The sequence below is a fragment of the Dromiciops gliroides genome, chromosome 4, assembly GCF_019393635.1.
Source record: "Dromiciops gliroides isolate mDroGli1 chromosome 4, mDroGli1.pri, whole genome shotgun sequence".
NCBI classification, from domain to species: Eukaryota; Metazoa; Chordata; class Mammalia; order Microbiotheria; family Microbiotheriidae; genus Dromiciops; species Dromiciops gliroides.
The window spans coordinates 265,085,776-265,106,519 of NC_057864.1; the positions used below are offsets into that span (position 1 = coordinate 265,085,776).

The 20,744-nt window shown below is 37.2% G+C and overlaps 1 protein-coding gene across 3 annotated transcripts in view; it reads right to left on the reverse strand.

The window, feature by feature from the left end:
* PTCHD4 (patched domain containing 4) overlaps positions 1-20,744 on the reverse strand; it is a 305,199-nt gene that overhangs the window by 217,367 nt on the left and 67,088 nt on the right. For all 3 annotated transcript variants that reach the window (XM_044004580.1, XM_044004581.1, XM_044004579.1), the window contains one exon: positions 1,150-1,627. In XM_044004580.1, coding sequence (XP_043860515.1) covers positions 1,150-1,627 — 478 coding nt within the window. The remainder of the gene's footprint in view (positions 1-1,149; positions 1,628-20,744) is intronic.

A 20,744-nucleotide genomic window follows, 5' to 3' on the forward strand; every position in this document is an offset into this window, starting at 1 on the left:
CTTTACAAATAATGTCTCATTTAATCCTCACAAAAACCCTGGGAGGTAGATGCTATTATTGTCATCTAATAGTCAAAGAAGCTTAGGCAAACAGGTTAAATGACTTGTGTAGGGTCACAAGGTGCTGTGTCTGAGGTCATTTTTGAACTCAGGCCAGCCTGACTCCAGGCCCAGCACTCTATCCACTGTGCCAAGTAGTTGCCAGACATATAATGAATAGTAAAATTACTATGATGTGGAGATCCACAAAATCTTTTGACTTTGAAAAAGGAGTCTTTCCTCTCCCCTCCTGTGTTTGAATAGATAAGGGCAGAAGTATTCTGGAACCAAACTGAACAGACTTAGAAGACCCCGTTATCAAATGTTCAAAGTGACCTACACCTTGGAAAAATGGCAATGCTATAAATCAGGGTCTTCTTTATTCTGCTGACTGTCTAGATTTAAGAAAGTAATAGGGAAAAATGTTAATAATGCAGATTCTGCTTAAAAGTGCATTCTGTGTCCTTAAAAATATATTTTGGGTGATAAGATTGTTCAGCATTTACAAATACACCCCTGAGTAGGGAACTATGCATAATAGAACACTATATAGGTTCAGAGTAGCTTTGTTGAACTGTCTCATTCCTTTTTTATTCTTTGCCATAAGATTTAGAAGAATTGAAGAGAAGGATAAACTGGAACATATAGGTAAGATAAAAACAAGCTTTATAAAGGGGAAGCGGGGGTCATACTAGAACACAGACAGAGTAAGAATGGATCTGAAAGCCCAAATCTTATATTTTATAGATAAGGAAACTAAAGACAAGAGAGTAACTTGTCAAAAGTTCACAAAGAGAATAAGGTTCAGAGACAACACAAGGTTCACAAAGAGAATAAAATTCAGTGGCAACACTAGATCCCTCTGCCTCCAGTGCAATAACGTCCCTTTAAACTATGATAAGTTGGGAGCCACTTGTTAACATGTAATCCTGTCTAAAAGTGGATAATTTGATGAGTAGAAGGTGTCCCTTAGCCAAACCAAATCACATAAAGGTAGATTTAAAACATATCTGACAACACCCCTAACTCTAATGCAAAAGACAAAAATCTATCTTGAAACTCTGCCACCAAAGCCACAGAAATCTGATCATGATAAAGAGGGATAATTACCCATTGCGAAGAAAGGGATCCCCAGGAGGGTGGAATTGTATTTTCCATCAGTGATGAAGAATATCCCTGCCGCGGTCACACTGGATATGCAAACTGTCAGCACACCCAAGAGGCCTAGGAAAGGCTTGCTCCGCAGGCAGTCTTTCATTGAGCTAGAGAGGGTGGCTGTGGTCAAGATCAGCATGAGGCTCACCAGGATCTTGCTCCTGGCCAGAATGCTGGTCTTATGAAAGTCTCTCCAGAGGCTAAAGGATGCTAGAGAGAACAGCTGGAAATCCTGGTGCTCTTCTTGTAGCTTCCTCATTAGTTTGCAGAACTCACTTTCCCACTTCTCCCCGATGAGGTCTTGGGTGGCAGAGCCATAGGTCTGGAGGTAGTAGGTGATTTGAATGGCTCTGGCTGACTTGACCCGCTGGTCTTTGCTGTTGGGCACATCGACACCACCCAGTTGGTGTCCGATAAAAGTGCTCCTCCCATCCTTGGAAACATAAAAGGAAACTCAGGTTACGGTAGGGCACACCATAGAACATGTTCCAGACTGAGGTTCCTTACTCTAAGGGAAGGAGTCCATTAGATTGTGAGCTCCTTGAGGGTCAGAACTGGCATTTGCCTTTCTTTGTAACTCCAGTGCTTAGCACATAGTAGGAACTTAATAAATGTTTATGGACTGACTGACCATTAAAGAGGGAAACAAACTGCAGACTAACTGGAAACTGACTGAAATGATATGGAGTCAACTTAGGGCTAGAAAGTAAACCAAGTCTTTTAAGTCAACATAGAATATACCATGTAGGATTATTAATATCACAAGACTGTTGAAAAACAACAAACTCACTCCCCACCACCCACTTGCATATTAATAAGTTCACAACCATTCCACACTGCCATCTCCTAATACCTCCCTTCTTTGGGAGCCAAATGTAAACTCCTAGAACAGAGAACCACATTCCCTGAATCCAATTCCATCTAATATGAAGCATTTTGTGAAAGGCAGCATGGCCTAGTGGACTGAAAGTCAGACTCAGTCCAAGTCCCACCTCTGATGCATACTAGCTGAGTGACCTTGGGTAAATCATTTAACTTCTCAGTGTACTGGACAACTTTCTAAGATGGTAAGCTGTAGGGAAGGGTGCTGACTTCCATTCATGGAGGAATATTCCTTAGCCAGGCAGTTCCCTCTATCAATAAAATCACAGGTTTAGTTTCAACTAGCATCCAACAATAACCACAACAACATAACAACTAGTTAATTTAGTATTCTGCATTTTCATGTCTCAGGCAAAGCATTTTTATTTAGTCATGTACACAAAGGGAGAATCCTACCTTAGATACACAAGTATCTCTCACAGCCATGTTCTTTCTGGTAGTAGAGTATGGCTGGCCAATGTATAGCCTTACAACTAGGTTAAGGACATCAAGAATAAACTGAAGATTGTATAGCATATAAAGATGAATGGGGGATAGAAAAATGGTTTGAGAAATACAAATTTAGGAGATTGAAAAAGGCATGGTGATTTAGTCTAGTGACAGATTGCTGATTGAAATCTTTTAAGAAAAGAAAAAAAGTATTGTAGGTTTGGGGAAGTTGTTTAATTTTCCTGCATAGAGATAACATTCTGTCCCATGAGAACACCATAATTTCTGTTAATTAGTGAGACCAACTCTACTCATAGGCCTTTGTTGTGATGTCAGTCTTTCTAAAAGCACAACTGATTAAGTGAAGTTAAGGTCCCACTTGTGAAATCAAGCTCCCTCATGCCCTCAACCACAGTTCACTCTCTTTTTCTGAGTTCCTTAGGATTAATTCATTTCTGGCAAAATTCTTTCCAAATTAGACAGGAACAGTCAAAACATTCAGCTTTCTAAATGCCTGCTCTCACCTGTGCAGAGGTGAAATTCCAAGGTGAAAACAAGCAATCTACTTTTCATGAGTGGCCTTGATGCCAGTAAAGGTGACTAGGTGACACAGTTTAAGTGCTAGATCTGGAAACAAGAACACCCAGGTTCAAATCTTGCCTTAGATACATACCATCTGTGTGACCCTGAGCAAGCTTTCTCATCTATAAAAGAGAAAGGGGGAGTACTTGATAACCTCTGAGGTCCCTTCCAGCTCTAAATCTATGATTCACTGATCTGATGATTGGCACTCATTGAAAGAATCAAAATAAGAAGAGTAGGAAAGTCATTAGGTAAAAACTTATTCTTTCTCAAGGTTCACTTTTTTTTTTTTTTTAGTGAGGCAATTGGGGTTAAGTGACTTGTCCACAGTCACACAGCTAGTAAGTGTTAAGTGTCTGAGGTCATACTTGAACTCAGGTCCTCCTGACTCCAGGGCCAGTGCTCTATCCACTGCACCACCTAGCTGCCCCTCAGGGTTCACTTTTGAAACATTAGTATGGTAACAGTTAATAAAGAGAGTTGAAAAGATCTGGGTGAGCATTCCGCCCTTTCCTTCTCTGCCCTCCCCCACTCCAGTCTTAGTGGATGACTTTCGTGTGTTGCTTTGGCCAAAATCCAATAATGATAATAATAGTAGTAAGTCATTAGCAGCTAGTCTTCTGATGTCAACCTTCTCCACATTTAGGTAGTCTAAGTATTCTGTAGTACAGCCACATACTCTGTTGTTGGCCTTAGGCTTAAAGCCCTTTCAGCATAGCATAACCTGCAAAAGTTTGTGCTCTACTTATGTTGAATTTGAGAACCCAGGGTCTCAAAACAGAATAGAACTTTAGCCGTTAACAGAGAATGGTATGAGGCAGCTAGGTGGTATAAGGGATAGAGCACTGGACTTGGAATTAGGAAGCCCTGAGCTAGCTATGTAACTCCCCAGGCAAGTCATATATGGGCAAGTGATTTAACCTTCCAACCTCATATCCTCATCTGCAAAACACTGGGGATAACCAAAACCCCTACTTTACAGGGCTGTTGTGAAGACCAAATGAGATACCATATGTAAAGAACTTTGCAAACTTTAAAGTCCTTTATAAATATTAGCTATTATTATCATTATTCCTAAAATTATTAGAAGGAATTTAAATGTAACAAGTTCAAAAATACTTTTCATAAATGCTTCTAAAAGGGTGCTTAATTAGATTCTAGATATAGAAATGGAAGGGACCACAGAGAAAATCTAATAGAACCCCTTGATTTTACAGATGAGGTATCTGAAGCCAAGGGAGGTTGTGACTTGTCCAGTGTAACACAGGTAGAAAGTGTCAGAGATGGCATTTAAGGCCAGGACCTATTACTCTTTAATAAGTACTCTCTCTTATACAAAACACATTGTTTCTTCTCCAAGATTAAAAAATAAAGGTGAATTAACACCATCAATTCTACTCAATTCACTTAGTCCAACCAATCCAAGCAAAATTGTATTATTATGGTCCAGGACTTGAAGATTTTTACCTTGGTTTCTATTAAGGTATCACATTTTACTCTTTTTTTTTTCTCACTCATTCTAACCTTGGGCTTACTTTCTAGCATTTTGATCTAATAGTACTGCTGATGAGACTGAGGTCTTGTGTGAGTCTTTTAAGAAACAATATAGAACTCACATGAACTGATGCTTAGTGAGATAATCAGAACCAGGAGAACATTGTACACAGTATCAACAACATTGTGTGTTGATCAACTGTGATAGACTTAACTCTTCTCAGCAATACGTTGGTCCAAGATAATTCCAAAGGACTCATGATAGAAAATGTTCTCCAAATCAAAAGCAAAAAACAAACAAACAAAAAATTCCGTGAAATCTAGATGCAGACTGAATCATACTATTTCTACTTTTTTTTGGTTTTCCTTTTTTGAGGTTTTTCCCTTTTGCTCTGATTCTTCTTTCACAGCATGACTAATGCAGAAATAAGTTTAATGTGATTGTACATATATAACCTATATCAGATTGCTTGCTGTCTTGGGGAGGGGGAAGGGAGGGGAGGGAAGGGAGAAAAATTTGAAACTAGAAATCTGCTAAAAACAAATGTTGAAAATTCTCTCTACATGTAACTAGAAAAATTAAAATAAATAAACAAATAAAGAAAGAAACAATATAGACATGAAAAAAGAAAAAATATATACTTAGGGAAAGATCACTGAGTTTTTTTTTAATTAAAATTTTTGGAATAAAAGAAGCATTTCCATAGCAGAGTAAAAATTTAAAAAAAAAATTGTACATGAAACCACAAATCTACTTTGAACAACTTATTTGTTTCAAATATGCAATAAAATTATCAGGTATTTTTTCCTTTTTTTTTTTTCCTTTTGTCCTTCCTCCCCACCCTAGAGATTGCTACCATTAGGCATAAATAGTTGTGTGTGTATGTATGTATACAATTATAAATTCCTATATGTATGTATTCTATACATATTTCTATTTATCAGTTCTTTTTTGATGCAGATAGCATTTTTCTTTATTTGTCCTTTATAGTTAATTTGGGTATTTATAATAGAAAAAAATAGTTTATTCAAAGAACACTGACTTGAATCAAGGGACCACAGTTCAAATTTTGTCACTGTTGCTTAACATCTGTGTGACCTTGAACAAATCACTTAACCTCCTTTGTCCTTAGTTCCCTCATATATAAAATGCGGATTTTGAACTAGACCTTGCCTATGGTCATTTCCAGCTCTTCTACCATGATCCTATCTTGACAACTCTGTGAAATAATGAGGCTAAATGAATATGGGTCAATCAGAAAGAGGAAGAATGGGTACCACAAGGAAATTCAGTCTGGGGCACTGAGACTTTTTTTTTTCTAAATCAAGATTCTGTTTGATCAACTCAGCCTCAGATAATCAATTCAGACAAATCCCCAGGGATATTTATTGCTTAAGTTTTATAGGTTTCTTCTTTCCTTCTCTTTCTCCTTCCCTTCTTTCCTTCCTTCTTCAATCTTACTGTCCCTCCCTCCTTTTCTTCTGCCCTCCCTCACAGAGAACTTGTTTTTGAAACTGCTTTGCCCTTTTGGGTATTTGAAAGGGAAAGTACCATAAAAGCTTGTGCTATGTCATTCTGCATGTGTTGCTCTGGCGGCGTGTACTCATTTTACTCATCAAAATGATTTCTGAGGGATTTTTAGCAAGTGAATAATCTGAAGATTTATGGGTCCCCCAATAGTCATTTTACAGATTATAATGGATCAAAGGAAATGCTGATAATACAGTTGGCCAATATTTTTTTTAGAAAGCCTAAATATAGGTTTTTAAAATAACAATTCATTGGCTTTGCTTAGCTGCTTAAAAAAACAAAACAAAAAAACAAAAAACAAAAAAAAAACCCTTGTCTTGAAGTTATCTGAGTTCTTTTTTTTAAGCAAAAATTACAAAAGGAAAGATGTGCTTTTTATTTTTTCTTATATCTAAATGGAGTAAAGAGAATAGATTTCCCTCTCCTTTCCTTCTGCCATGAAAACAAACAAATACAGTCCAAGGTCCTTTGAGGTTTTTGAATGGAAAATGCTCCTGAAAAAGTTAGTGTGTTTTTGTTGCAGTCTATCCACTCTAATTATTGCAAGAAAGCAAGAATGAGCTTTTAACGAAACCCTTGGAGCACAATCCAAACATTATTTTGTCAGGGTCTTTTGAAGGAGAAACAATATGAAGCCACCTAAAACAGCTTTGCCTAAAGACCTTGTCATTTAAAGGGGCAATAAAATAAAAGGAATGTAGTTTCCTCAATTTAAAGTACAGAAATCTGTGTGCAAGTCAGAGTGCCCTCGCAGCAAGGTTAGGCATGATTTAAAGAATAATCCTCCTAGGCTGTGATCTCTTGATTCTCTCCCCCCCCCCACCGCCGCCGCCGCCCCCTCCCCCCCCCCACACACTTTCACACACACCTGGAGCTTCTTACATTGACATGACATTGTTTACATGGGGATTGACTCCACTTCTGATCTGCAAGAGAGCTTTGACCTCAATTTTTCAGTACAGGTGCCTTTTTGCCCCTCATTTAGTAGCCTGGTGCCCCTTCACTGCCAATAACCATATTGGTGCTGGACTTAATGTTGATACACCATAGGCCCACTGCACCTCAGAATTTCTGAGCTCAAGAGATCCACAGCTTCAACTTTACCCTTCCCAACAGCAAGGATTTTGTAATCTTTGAGTAAACTACTACACCTGGCCCTGGTCAGTGATTAAAGGAGCTGATGGAGTTCAAAGAGACCTCACTGGTCATCTGGCTCAATCCTAATCCTCTTTATTTACAGATGAAAAAAATGAGGAAAATGGGAGAAATGCAGTGACTTGCCCAATATCACATAGGGAGTAATTAACCAACCTAGGATTCAAACTAAGCACTCTTGGTTCCCATAAGAGGATTCTTTCCTCTGCAGCAAACTGACAATAAATCAATATTTATTATTATTTATTCTTAATATTATTAAGAATCAACCAATATTATTAAGATTATTAAGCACATACTCTATGTCAGATATTTTGCAAGGAACTTGGTATATAGGTACAAAGAAAGGTATTATCATCCATCTTCCCAAATTCTTCATCTTCCCCCTTCCTCCTGTTCCCTTTTACTTGAAACTTTAGGTCTAAATCCTTTTCTCTTTTTGTCAGAAACAAGTCTTTTATTCCACAATTCAAGATAAAAAGTAAATTGTAAATGCACCTGGTAATGCAAAGAAGTAAATTCATAGTAATGAGTCAATGTAATGAGTATTAGAGCCTTAACTGAGAGCAGGTTAGGGGATTAAAAAGTGAGGAAAAAACATTGGGCTCCTAAGGGACAGAAGAAGAAACCCAAGTGAAGAAGGAAAAACAGTTCAGAATAGGAAAGCTGAGGGCTCTGGAGATAGATAATTGCCTATTTCATAATTTGTCTTAGGGCTGACCCTGTCACTCTGGCTTCAAGAAAACTATCTACGTATTTCAAAGGCAAAAAGTTTAATTTTCTTTTCCTTTTTTTTTTTTGGTTAATTTTCTTTTAAGCCAGGATAGACTGCCTTCCAGTTTCCCTGTTGGTGAAGCATATTTATATAATCCTATACAAAAGCTAAGCAAATGTATTTTATAAGGCTACCAATAATTTTATTAGTATACAATAGTGTTGCTCACTAGTCCCATTGACATGCATTAATCTTTCCTTTTACCCCCATCTGCTAACACTGACTCATTTTTTCTCATGCTACTTACTATCTGAGGAAAACTAAGTTTTCAAACCTGGGATTTGTACCTAAAAGAAACTCTGATCAAACAGTGGGAAAATGTAGAGGCACACAATACAGTCTGATTTCTCTTAGATTTTCAACCTGGTTTCTTTCCTGCTATGGGCAGGAGCAGATTTTCATCATTCACCATTAGGCTATTTTCACTTCCCTGAGAAGCTAGTTCCTATGTTCCAGCTGGCTCCCATCACCTGCCCCACTTACGAGTTTATTATAAGGCTAACAATGTGTTGAAAGAATGTCTCTTGTATCTTGGTTCTAAGGGAGCTGGGGTATGTACATTGGGAGTAATATACTTCCAACACACATTCCCAGCACACTAGGGGAATTTTGGAGCTCAATACTCAAAGCAAAGTTCTCCAACCTACAATTTCTTACTGCCCCCTAGTTAGGTAGGTGACTGGTTTCTATTATTGATGTGATACTGATGTGATACTGATGAGAAGAGAGAGGGATGAGAAAATAAAGGTCAGATAGATGTCTTTGAGAAAAAATACTTCTCTCATCCATTCATTTATCAATTCCTTATAAAACAATTGAGATTAAGAACAAGTCTTAGAAATTTGTGTAGCATCACACAGCTAGTATGTATGTGGCAGAAACACAAACCAAAAGGAGTGGAGACTCCTAAAGGTGCTGTCTTTGACATACTCTCCTTAGTCTTCTACCACAAAGCACAGACTGTGGATAGTTTATGCATATAATATACTTCACAAGGAGGCAATGCCAATGACAATAAAGGAATAAGCACAAAGTCAATAAATCATCCTCAATTTAATGGATATGAGGTTCCCCCAACCCAGATTGCAACCTTGTCTCTTCCTTAGAAGATGGTCTTTGAGATCTTCTCTAACCAAAAGCAAAACCAAAACAATTCGACACCTGGAAGCCAAGCTATTCATTGGGACTTTATAAAATAAACTACAAAAATAAAAATAAAATGAGCTACACTGGTCCTCAGATAATTCAATTGAATTCTAGTCAACATTTTTCTATTAGGCAACATTTTTCTACTAGAAAGGCAATGTGACACAGTGAATAGAGAGCCTACCTTGGAGTCAGGAAGACCTGACTCACACTCACAATGGCTTTGTCACCCCGGACCAGTTAGTTAACCTCAGAATGTATTTTGGCAACAGTAAGTTGCAGAGTAGGTACCCATCTGCTTTTGGTAGAAGGCATTTCCTCACTTGCAGTTCCCTACACCAATTAAATCACAGTCCTGCATTCTCCTCCCCCACATGGGGTGAGGGGAGTGCAAACCTATATGAAGCACTATATCAAGTACTAGAAATAAGAAAGAAAAAAAAATTGCCCTCAAGTTACTTACTTTTTACTAAGTGGAAAAAACACCAAAACCAACCAAACAAAAACAAACAAAATCTGTACATAGATAAGGTTTTTCCTCCTTAGGTAGTATTTCTTTCACTAGACCAAGCTGTTTCATGAATAGAACTTGACTCACAAATCCCAGAAACACAATCTTGAACTTAAGCTGAAGAATAATGAAACAAGGACCTTCACCTGGAGATGAAACTTAGTTTAAATATTACCTTTGACTGTTACTATATAATTTTAGGCAAGTCAAATAATTTTTTGAAATCTCAATTTCTTCATTAGTAAAATGAGGGAAATAATCTGTAGTACTCATGAAAGGGGACCGTTGCAAGTACTAAGTATGACAATGTATGCAAAAACCACTATGCAAATGTCAAAGAGCTATCTGAATCAGTCATTTTTATCAGTTTTTTTCCAGAATAGCATGGTGTCCATTTTCTTAGCTACAATCCTATCCAAGGAAGATTTGCCACCAATATGCTTTAGAGAATTTTCTATCTTTAATCAAAAATGAGGGCAGGTTTAAGTGGAATTGTAGGATAGTCAACAAGTAACTATTAAGCACCTACTAAGTGCTAGGCACTCTGCTAAGCCCTGGAGATACAAAGAATGGTAATAAACAGTCCTCTAAGGAGATCACATTCTAATGTGAAAGTGGTGGGGAAAGCAAATGGATTGGGAGGGAAGGGGGGGATCAGAAAAATTGGATCTAAGGGTCAGAAGCCAGTCCTGCCTCTGTCACTAGCTAGTTACACAGCCTCTCTGAGCTTCAGTTTCCACTTTTATAATATAAGGATAGAAACTAAAGGAAGTGCTTTGTAATCATAAAGACACTAGCTGTGTGACCCTGGATAAGTCACTTTACCTCTTCTTGCCTCAGTCTCCTGTGTAAAATGGAAATAATAATAGCACCTACCTTCCAGGGTCGTTGTGAGAATCAGTGAGATAATATTTGTAAAGTGCTCTGCAAACTTTAAAGTGGTATATGTTGCTGTTGTTCCATAAGGTTCGACTCTTTATGACCCCATTTAGAGATTTCTTGGCAAAGATACTGGAATGGTTTGCCATTTCCTTCTCCAGCTCATTTTGCAGATGAGGAAACTGAGGCAAACAGGGTTAAGTGATTTGCCCAGGGTCACACAGCTAGTGTTTGCTAGATAATAATAATTATTATTATAATTATAACAAGCTATATAAATCTAAACTATAAATGTTAATGAATTATTTGGAAGATCTGTAGGAAGCATTTAAATACATTTACTTACTTATTCATATTTATTAAGCCAAATATTTTTTAAGCACTTAGATTTTGTCAGGCATTGTTGGAGATGAAATGTGTAGATGTGATCAAGTGCCTAACTACAAAGAGTCTACAGTCTGGTGAGGGGATCAGACATTTACTGTGATATCCAGTATGAGCTATTCTACAATGATTATGTAAACAAGATTTATATGTGCATCTGAGTGGAAGATATTAATCAATGTTTTCTTCCATTTGTGCATTTTAATACAAGGCAAGTTGTTTTTATCCAAGGTAGTATGCTGCAGTAGAGAGAAGACTGGGAGTCAGAAGACCCAGGCCCAAATTCTGGATTTGTCACTTGCTACTTGTGTGTCCTTAAGCAAATGACAACCTCCCTGGGCCTTAATTTCTCCATCAGTAATAGGAGGAAATTGGACCAGACGACCTCCAAAAACCTTTTAGTTGGAATTGTAGGAGTGAATGTATTTCAAACTCTCCCCTTTTGGACAAAGTCTCTCGATGCAAATCCCCTAGAAACTGGAAGGAAGGAGCTGTATAAGATTGCTCCTGCCACCTGAATCTTCAACCCAAATTCTGAGCTCCTTCAGCTTGTGTCATGAGCTGAAGTCATTCTTTCTGCAACATTTGACATTTCACCATATAGTCTCCACCTTCACAGTTGGGAGGAGGATTCAATATTCACAAGTAAAATCCAAGAGCACATTCCTATAACCAGCCTAGGGGGCTGAGCCATTAACATCAGAACAAAATTGAGGCAGTGAAAAATCCCCAGATGATGCTTTGGAAACAGAGGGGAGCAAGTGTCATATTTACTCAATATACATCTATTTGGTGTTGACATTCAAATGCTTTCTGTCACTGCGGGCTAATTCAGCAGCACAGCCCCTGCCTAAGACAATGTATTGTAATTCAGGTTCTATCGATTTTCAATGCAGCATAGACTGCAAGGTTACTGGAAACTCCTGGATGGTCAGATGCCTCTTTTGCTAAATAGAAAATCCCCTCATGAAAGGTAGGTGATGAGGTGTCTAAGGAAGCAGAGAGAGTCTAACCACCAAAACATTTTCTTCTATTTAATAACTCATTTATAATTTACTTGGGGGCATACCAACTATGAATTCCAATTAAAGGGAATCCTCAGTTGCCTGGAAATTTCTCCCATAACTTCACTTTCGGAAGAAAACAAAGTCATAAGGATTTTGCCCAAAAAGAACTTTCAATATGTGTCTTAGGCTCTGTATTTAGCATTCAATTTTCTATACATTCTCCATTAACACCCACTGAACTGCACAATGAATAGTCATATTCCAAATGATGAGTCTGAGGCACTCTGAAGTACACAGTCATCAAAAGGAAAGATTTACTTGGAGCCATGTATCTTTCATGACCCTCCTGAGCACATTTTGGAAAGACTTTCAATAATAAAGGTAAAATCTAAAAGGTATTCCTACCTAACTATGGGTCAACAAGAAAATTCAATTAGCCAGAATCTCTAGGATGAACTGGAAAAAAAAAAAAAACAAAACCCTAGATTAACATCAAAATAAGAGGGCTAAAACCTCAATTCTACCATGTAATACCCATGTGACCTTGGGCAAATCAAATTCTAGGATTCAGATTCCTTATCTATAAAATGAATGGGGTCAGCTAAGTGGCACAGTGGATAAAGCACCAGCCCTGGATTCAGGAGGACCCGAGTTCAAATCCAGCCTCAGACACTTGACACTTACTAGCTGTGTGACTTTGGGCAAGTCACTTAACCCTCATTCCCCCTCAGAAAAAAAAAAATTTTTAAATGAAGGGGAGGAATTTTTAGATAATCTCTAAAGTCCCTTGCAGGAATAGATTCTATGATCCAATTAATAGACATATGAGCAAGAATGAGCATACGCATGTATGCTATACATGTGTATGTATGTATGTATAAAAATGAACACAGACACATACGTATAACAATCCCTTTTTATGTGTACACGTTTTGGGAGATGGATAAAGGAGATCTAAGCCTGTGATGGCAGTTAGGTGATATAGCCAATGGACTTGGAAGGCTTTAGTTTTAATTCTACCTCTAGGGCAACTAGGTCATGAAGTAGATAGAGCACCTGAGTTCAAATCTGACCTCAGATACTTAATAGCTCTGAACCTGAGCAAGTCACTTAACCCCAATTGGCTCAAAAAAAAAAAAAAAAGGAAGGAAGAATGAATGTCACCTGGGGCATTTATTTGTTGTGTGACCTGGACAATTATCTTAACCTTTGTTGGTCTGTTTCCACAATTGTAAAATGGGGATAACAAAACCTACCTCATAGAGCTGTTATATAAGCATCAAATGAGATTACATAGGTGAAGAGTTTGCAATCCTAAAGGCACTACATAAATGCTAATTGTTGTTGTTGTTATTATTATTATTATTATTTTAATTTTTTTTGGTTGGGCAGTGACGATTAAGTGATTTTCCCAAGGTTGTGACCTTGTAAGTGTCAAGTGTCTGAGGTCAGATTTGAACTCAGGTCCTCCTGAATCCAGGGCTAGTGCTTTATCCACTATGCCACCTAGCTACCCCTATTATTATCATTATTATTATTAATTTCATTGTGATAGAACACTTCCTATTGTGGTAAAGATTAATATTCCCGTTTTTTAGCTAACTCATTTGGGAGGGGCCACACCTGGCCCACCCCAAGTTACATATGCTACTGAACTCAGAAAGGCAGCTTTTGAAGGACCTCCCCTTTTGGGGGAGGAAAGATTGAATGCTCCCCGAAGGGAGACAGGCTGCTTCCAGAGCGCTAGGCATCTCCCGGAACTTGACCCCTTTCCTTCTTGGCCCTTGCTCTAGCAGCGTGTGTTCGTGCTCTGACTTAGGCGACTGCTGTTCTGGCGAGCAACTGCAGATTGTCCTGGGGGTTGGTGAGTTAATTACAGAAAACCCTAAATTCCTTTGAACTAGCTTAATTGGGAACTGTCTGGGCAGTGAATAGGTTAAGCTTAAAGTTAAGAATATCTATCTGTATTTCTATTTTCCTATTCCCTTATCTTTGATTTTTATTAGTTTCACCTTTGTTGTTTAATTAATTCCCAAGTAATAAAATCTGATCCTTTTGTGAACTAAAGCTTAGGGGATCCTTTCTTATTGGCCTGGGAGAAATATCTAAAAAGGGCAGTTCAGAGGGGAGGGTTAAACCTAAAAGGTCCCTCATTTTTCCAGGACCCTAATATTAAGGTGAATCATCCAAATAATACTCTGTATATCAAATTTTGGCCCTCATACTATACAGAAACTTCCTCCCCTGATAAAAAATGAACAACTCCTCTGAAGCATGTAGTATTATTGTTTTACCATATAATTTCTAAACTTACCCATCCCAAGCAATACAAATGTTTATGTAACTCTGACCAATGCTTGAGAAATATTTCAATCCTGTTTTTTTTTGTTAAGGTAACAAATTTTACGCACCCTCCCATTAATATCTTAACCTTGGAATAGTCTTGGAGAGCTGTCTCAGACCCAGAGAGGTTATGTGAATTGTCTAGGTCACACAACTAAACCTGAACCCATCTTTTCCTAGTTTTAAGACTGGCCTTTGATCTACTTTGTCTTGTTACTTCTCCCATAAACAAACAAATAAAGAAAGAAAAATATGAATGAATACACACATATACACATATGTGTGTGTATATATATGCATATATAGGTATATGTATATTTATCTATATACACTGTATACTAATTTATATACTGTATGCTCGTTTTCAAAAGGGCATTTGAGAGAATCAAAAAACATACATGAAGCTCCTACTATGTTCCCTGACATATCACACTGCTAAATTCTGGTGATACAAAAAAAGGCAAAAGATAGTCCCTGCTTCTAAGGAATTCATAGTCTCCTAGAGGAGACAATTTAAGAACAACTATATATAAATATTTATAGTTTCATGAGCAATCATCTTTTTTATGGTACTGTTATTGAAATGCTTAAATTAAAAATAAAATAAAAATAACTATTATACAAATAAAATTTATACAAAATAAGCTGGAAACAATTAAGATATAGTGATCATGTCCTGACTTCAGAACTCAGAAAGTGTGGGTTCAAGCTCCACCACTGACATATACCGGTTATGTCACAGTCAGCAAATATCTTCAGTTATGTCCCTGGCTATTCCCTAAGACTACATGTTAGAAAGAAGGTGCAGGTCTGTACTGGCAAAGGGAATTTCCTTACCAAGATTTCCCAATACCGGTGAAAACAGAGAACCTATACAATTATTCTACTCAGTACTCATATATATGATTAGATATATTCATCTATGTGTTATAAATGTATTCCATTCAGATATATAGAAATATTGTTTTTACTTGGCAATCTAAGGCTGTATCCTAAAAAAATAATTAGCAAAAATTCTTAATGATAAAATTTATAAGACAGTGCATTCCTGGACATGATTTTTGAATAGGACAATAGAATATGCATGAGATGATATAGGGCAAGCCCTAATGGTAGACAAGGACATATAGAGAGTATGATCCTCCCACTCCTGGATATTCTATGAGTTCACTTCCAAAGAATCGCGATTGTGTCTTCTCTCCTAAATCTGATACAGTTGTTGTCATCACTCTACCAGAGCACTCCTTCTTTCTTTCTCTTTCTTTCTGTTATTTCCAAGAGACTTCTAAACAAGGCAATGGACAGTTTGACTATACAGTTATGAAGACTGAAAATGTCCCATTTAAATTCCATGTATATTATGTCTCTCTAGCACTGTTAATAAACCTCATTCCCAACCTCAGGTTTAAATTTATTTCAATTCCAGGTTTATTTTTATTGTTACTATCTCTTCTGTTTTAATATATAGCTCCCTATTTTATACTATATACTAAATTAACCTCTTCTCTTCCCACTGAAATGTTCTACAGAGATTCCCATTCAGTTTGAATAGTGTTAATAATGACTTTATTTCTTCAATATTCTCTGGTGTCCCTAAAACACACACTTTATACTTCATCACTGTGATTTACATAAAAAGTCCTATCAGCCTTTTAAAATGAGTCTTTCACTTATGGACTTCAAATGATCCAATTTATACAAAACTTATCACTAGGGCTGCCTTGAAGCACAGACACTTCTTGCAAATGGTTTGAGGATCATGACAAAGTCCTGACTAGGCCCCAAATATTTTCCACTTATGGCCAGCATCAATGTCTGAAATGGGTACCACTACAATTGTTCCTTTGGGATCAGTAATTTTCTTTAGAAAGCTCCTGTTTAATGGCATATGTTAAAGAATATTATAGAAATGCCTTTTCATTTCTTAAATTCAGAATAAAATAAATTTTAAAAAATTTAAAAGAACAATCTATTGGGGCAGCTAGGTGGTGCAGTGGATAGAGCACTGGCCCTGGAGTCAGGAGGACCTGAATTCAAATCCGGACTCAGACATTTGATACTTACTTACTAGCTGTGTGACCCTGGGCAAGTCACTTAACCCCAATTGCCTCACCCCCCCAAAAAAAAACCCCAAACAAAAATAAAAACAAAAACAAAAAGAGCAATCTATCAATAAACATTTCTCAAGCCCCTATTATGTACCAATCCCTGAACTCATTATCATAGATTAGTTCTTTAAATCATCTGCATGCTTCTTAGAGCAGACTGGGGCTCTGAGGGAATGGAATACAGGGGAAAGTTTTGTTTTTTCAAGAAAAAGGGACAATACTCTTGGGAACAAAGTAAGAACAATGTTGATCAGAAGTGAAGAGCAGTATGTGTAGGCACGAGCATATGAGGGAAAAGTTTTGAGAAAAGAAAGAGACCAAAAGAGGAATAAAAGTAGTGGAAGTAAAAGTTGGTATGCTAGAGTAAGCTTTTACAGGTTAGAGCCAATTGTTAAATTTTAAGTGTAAACACTCCCACCTAGATAATCAGCAAATACTGATTCAGAGTTTGAAAAAAACCAACAACCCCGCCCCCCCCCCAAAAAAAACAACAGAAAACAACTGCAGGGCTTGCTTTATTGTTCTATTCACTTTCAAGACTCAAGAAAGTGATGGAACAATTTTATGATGCAGATTAAACTTAAAAACGTGTCAAAAATACTTCCCTCCCCAGAGAGCCAATCAATAAACATTCACCAACCCACTATTGAATTGTAGGAGGCCCTACCGGAAGGGTAGAGAGTAGCTGAAATCTGACTTTCAGTAGCAACTAGTAACTTATCATGCAATCTTGGACAAGTCACACTTCTTGTCACTGAATGTTGAATTCCTTTGCTTTCCTTTGCAGAAAACTAAGGCTTGTAGAAGTGGAGTGACTTGATCAAAGTAAAACAGGTAGAAAGTAATTGAACCATGTTTTGAATGACGTTCTTTGACTCTATAGGTACTGTTCATTGCACTATAAAACATTGCCACTTAATCTCACTGAACCTCAGTTTCCTCCACTATAAAGTGAGAGGCATAGAGTAAATAATAACTAGCGTCCTTTCCTTTTCTGGAATGTTATCAATACATACAATGCTATCTACTTCAAAATTATGCCTAGGGATGACTCTAACTAGTCCATTGCAAGATCTCAAAAATTCTTTACAATAATGGAAGTAGAAGTGACTGCATTCTTTGAGAAGCAGCCTATTCCTTCTAGTGTAGATAAATTATCTTCTATGTGGGATGTAGAATACCATAATAAATTCAAAATGGATATGGGGCCTAAATAGTAAAGATTATATGATAGAAAGTTAGGAGAAAATAAAATTATATATTTTTACAGCTTCATAAAGGGTGAATTCTTAGCTTAACGAGGAATAGAGGCAAGGACAAATAATAAATCAGGTAATTTTGTGTACATGAAATTGAAAAACTTTTACATTAAAAAAATGTATTTTGGATAAGAAGGGAAGCAGTTGACTAGGAAAAAGAAATATTTCTATTAACCATCTCTGAAAATGATCTGATTGATATGCAAGCTATATAGAGAACTGAGAGAAGACCAAAAGCCATATCCAATAGAGAAGTGGTCAAAGAATATGAACAAACATTTCTCACAAAAACAGTTACAAAATATTACGAACCATATGAAAGATTTCTCCAAATCACTATTAAGATCAATGTGAATCAAAATAACACTGAGGTTTCACCTTACACCTAGCAAACTGGAATTCTAAGATTTTGTTGATAACATTGTGTAGTAGCATAATCATTGTGGAAAACAATTTAGAATTATGTACTTAAGTGATTAAAATGTCCATGTCCCTAAAATGTTCAGACCTAGAGATTTTACTGTTAGGTATATGCCCAAAAAATTCAATGAAAAAAAGAAGACTCCATAGACACCAAAATATATGTAGCAGTATTTTATGGGAGCAAAGAGTTAGAAAAAAAGTAGATGCCTATCATTTAGAGTATAGCTATGTTACAACACACAAGTATAATATTACTGAAAAATAAGAAAATATGTAAATAATGAATTCAGAGAGGCATACTCATATGCACCGAAGCAAAGTTAAGCAAGCAGAATTAGGAAAACAATATACACAATGAATATAGCATTGGAGATTAAAAAAACAATAACAATAATCAAAGATTTGAAGAAGTCTTGTAAAATTTGAATGAGGGGGGCAGCTAGATGGCGCAGTGGATAAAGCACCGGCCCTGGATTCAGGAGTACCTGAGTTCAAATCCGGCCTCAGACACTTAACACTTACTAGCTGTGTGACCCTGGGCAAGTCACTTAACCCCAATCCCCTCACAAAAAATAAATTGAATGAGGGGGCAGCTAGGTGGCACAGTGAATAAAGCACCAGCCCTGGATTCAGGGGGACCTGAGTTCAAATCTTGCCTCAGACACTTGACACTTATTAACTGTATGACCCAAGGCAAGTCACTTAATCCTCATTGCCCCACATAAAAACCAAAAACAAACAAATTTGAATGACCAAGCTTGGCTCTAAAAAAGAGATATGAGAAGACACCTGTCCCAAATCCTTTACAGAAAGGAATATCCAAAGGTAGGGAACACTGCATATAGTAATATACTTTTTCAATATGTTGATTCATTTTGCTAAAAAAATGTCCTTTTTATAATTCTTTATTATGAGATGTCTTTTTAAGAAAGAATAGAGGAAAAGATGGGGCAGGAAATAGATGACATAAAAACAAAATATAGCTGTAAAATGTTTTTTTTTAAATGATGGAAATGAGCATTGTTCTCACGTAAACTAAATCTTTATTGATATCTGCTGAAACAATTTTAAAAAAAACCATTGATGAGTGACAGTTAGGTGGTACAGTGGATAGAGCACTGGCCCTGGATTCAGGAGTACCTGAGTTCAAATCTGGCTTCAGACACTTGACACTTACTAGCTGTGTGACCCTGGGAAGGTCACTTAACCCCAATTACCTCTCCAAAAAAACCCAAACATTGATGAATGATTGAATGAATGAATTCTACTTAGCCATCATCAAATGGTCCCCTAAAAGAATGAGCTCATTGCCCAAAGGGGAAGTGTTTATTCATATGGATAATCATATTCTCTTTAAAGTGTCACAACAAAATAAAAATAAAGGGAAACTTCATGTCAGTGAACAATCACTTATTAAGTACTTATCTGTATGGGGAGTGTGATGTTAGTTCATAGTGTGATAAAGGATACAGAAACTGAATAAAATATGTGATTTCTTTTTATAAGTAGTTACACTCTAGTTAGAGGAAGCAGAACACACATACTTCCAGCAGTTTCTATGGGGTTAATTATCATCTCCAAATAGAGGACACACATACGTGTATATATACAGCCCCTAATCTCTCTCTTGAACTCCAGCAAACATTACCAACTGCCTATTGGACATTTCAAACTTGATGTACCATAGGTATCTCTAATTCAACATGTTTAAAACAGAGCTCATTACTCTTATCCTCTAATTCTAAATTTCCCTATTTTTGTTGGGGATACTACCATCCTTCCAGTCACCCAGGTTTTCAATCTTGTTTGTTATTCTGGATTCCTTCACCTCACAAATCTAACAGTCTCTGAATCTTGTCCGGCCCATCTGTACAATCTCTCTTATACATGGCTTCTCTCTACTCATACTTATTGTAGTAGCAGCCTGGTAGGCCTGAGTCCAGTTAGGGATGCTCTGGCCCCGAGGGGGACACTATGACCATGGTGAAATATGGTTGATCAGCTTGTTGGGGTCACTTAGTTGATTAACCAGGTGGTGGTTGGTCAAACAGATAGCAAAGCAGCCACTCAGAAAGCTGGGCTACTTGAATTTGCAACATGAGCTTAGTTTGGAGCCAGTCGTGTTTCTATGTGATTAGGACAAGGAAGTGACAATAATCTCAAGTTAGAAATGTGGAATTTTTATTATTCATATATCCAAATAGCTAATATAATCATTTTCAAACTGCTATAACTTTTCAGTCTTAGGTCTCTCCCCCTACTTCCTTCTCACCTCTATAAAATTGTGATCTTCTCCTTTGTTCAGGGAGTTGAAATTAGGCTTCTTCTCCCAGCTATATCTCTATGGCTGTCTGATTAAACCTCCCTGGGAATTGAAGTTACTCTTCTTCCCCTAGCCATACTTGTATGTGCTGTCTGATTAAGAAACATGCCATAGGGGCAGCTGGGTGGCACAGTGGATGGAGCGCCGGCCCTGGAGTCAGGAGTACCTGAGTTCAGATCGGACCTCAGACACTTGACACTTGCTGGCGGTGTGACCCTGGGCAAGTCACTTGACCCCAATTGCCTCACTAAAAAAAAAAAAAAAAGAAACATGCCATAAACCTGTACCTATATGGGAGTTGAAGTTAGACTTCTTCTCC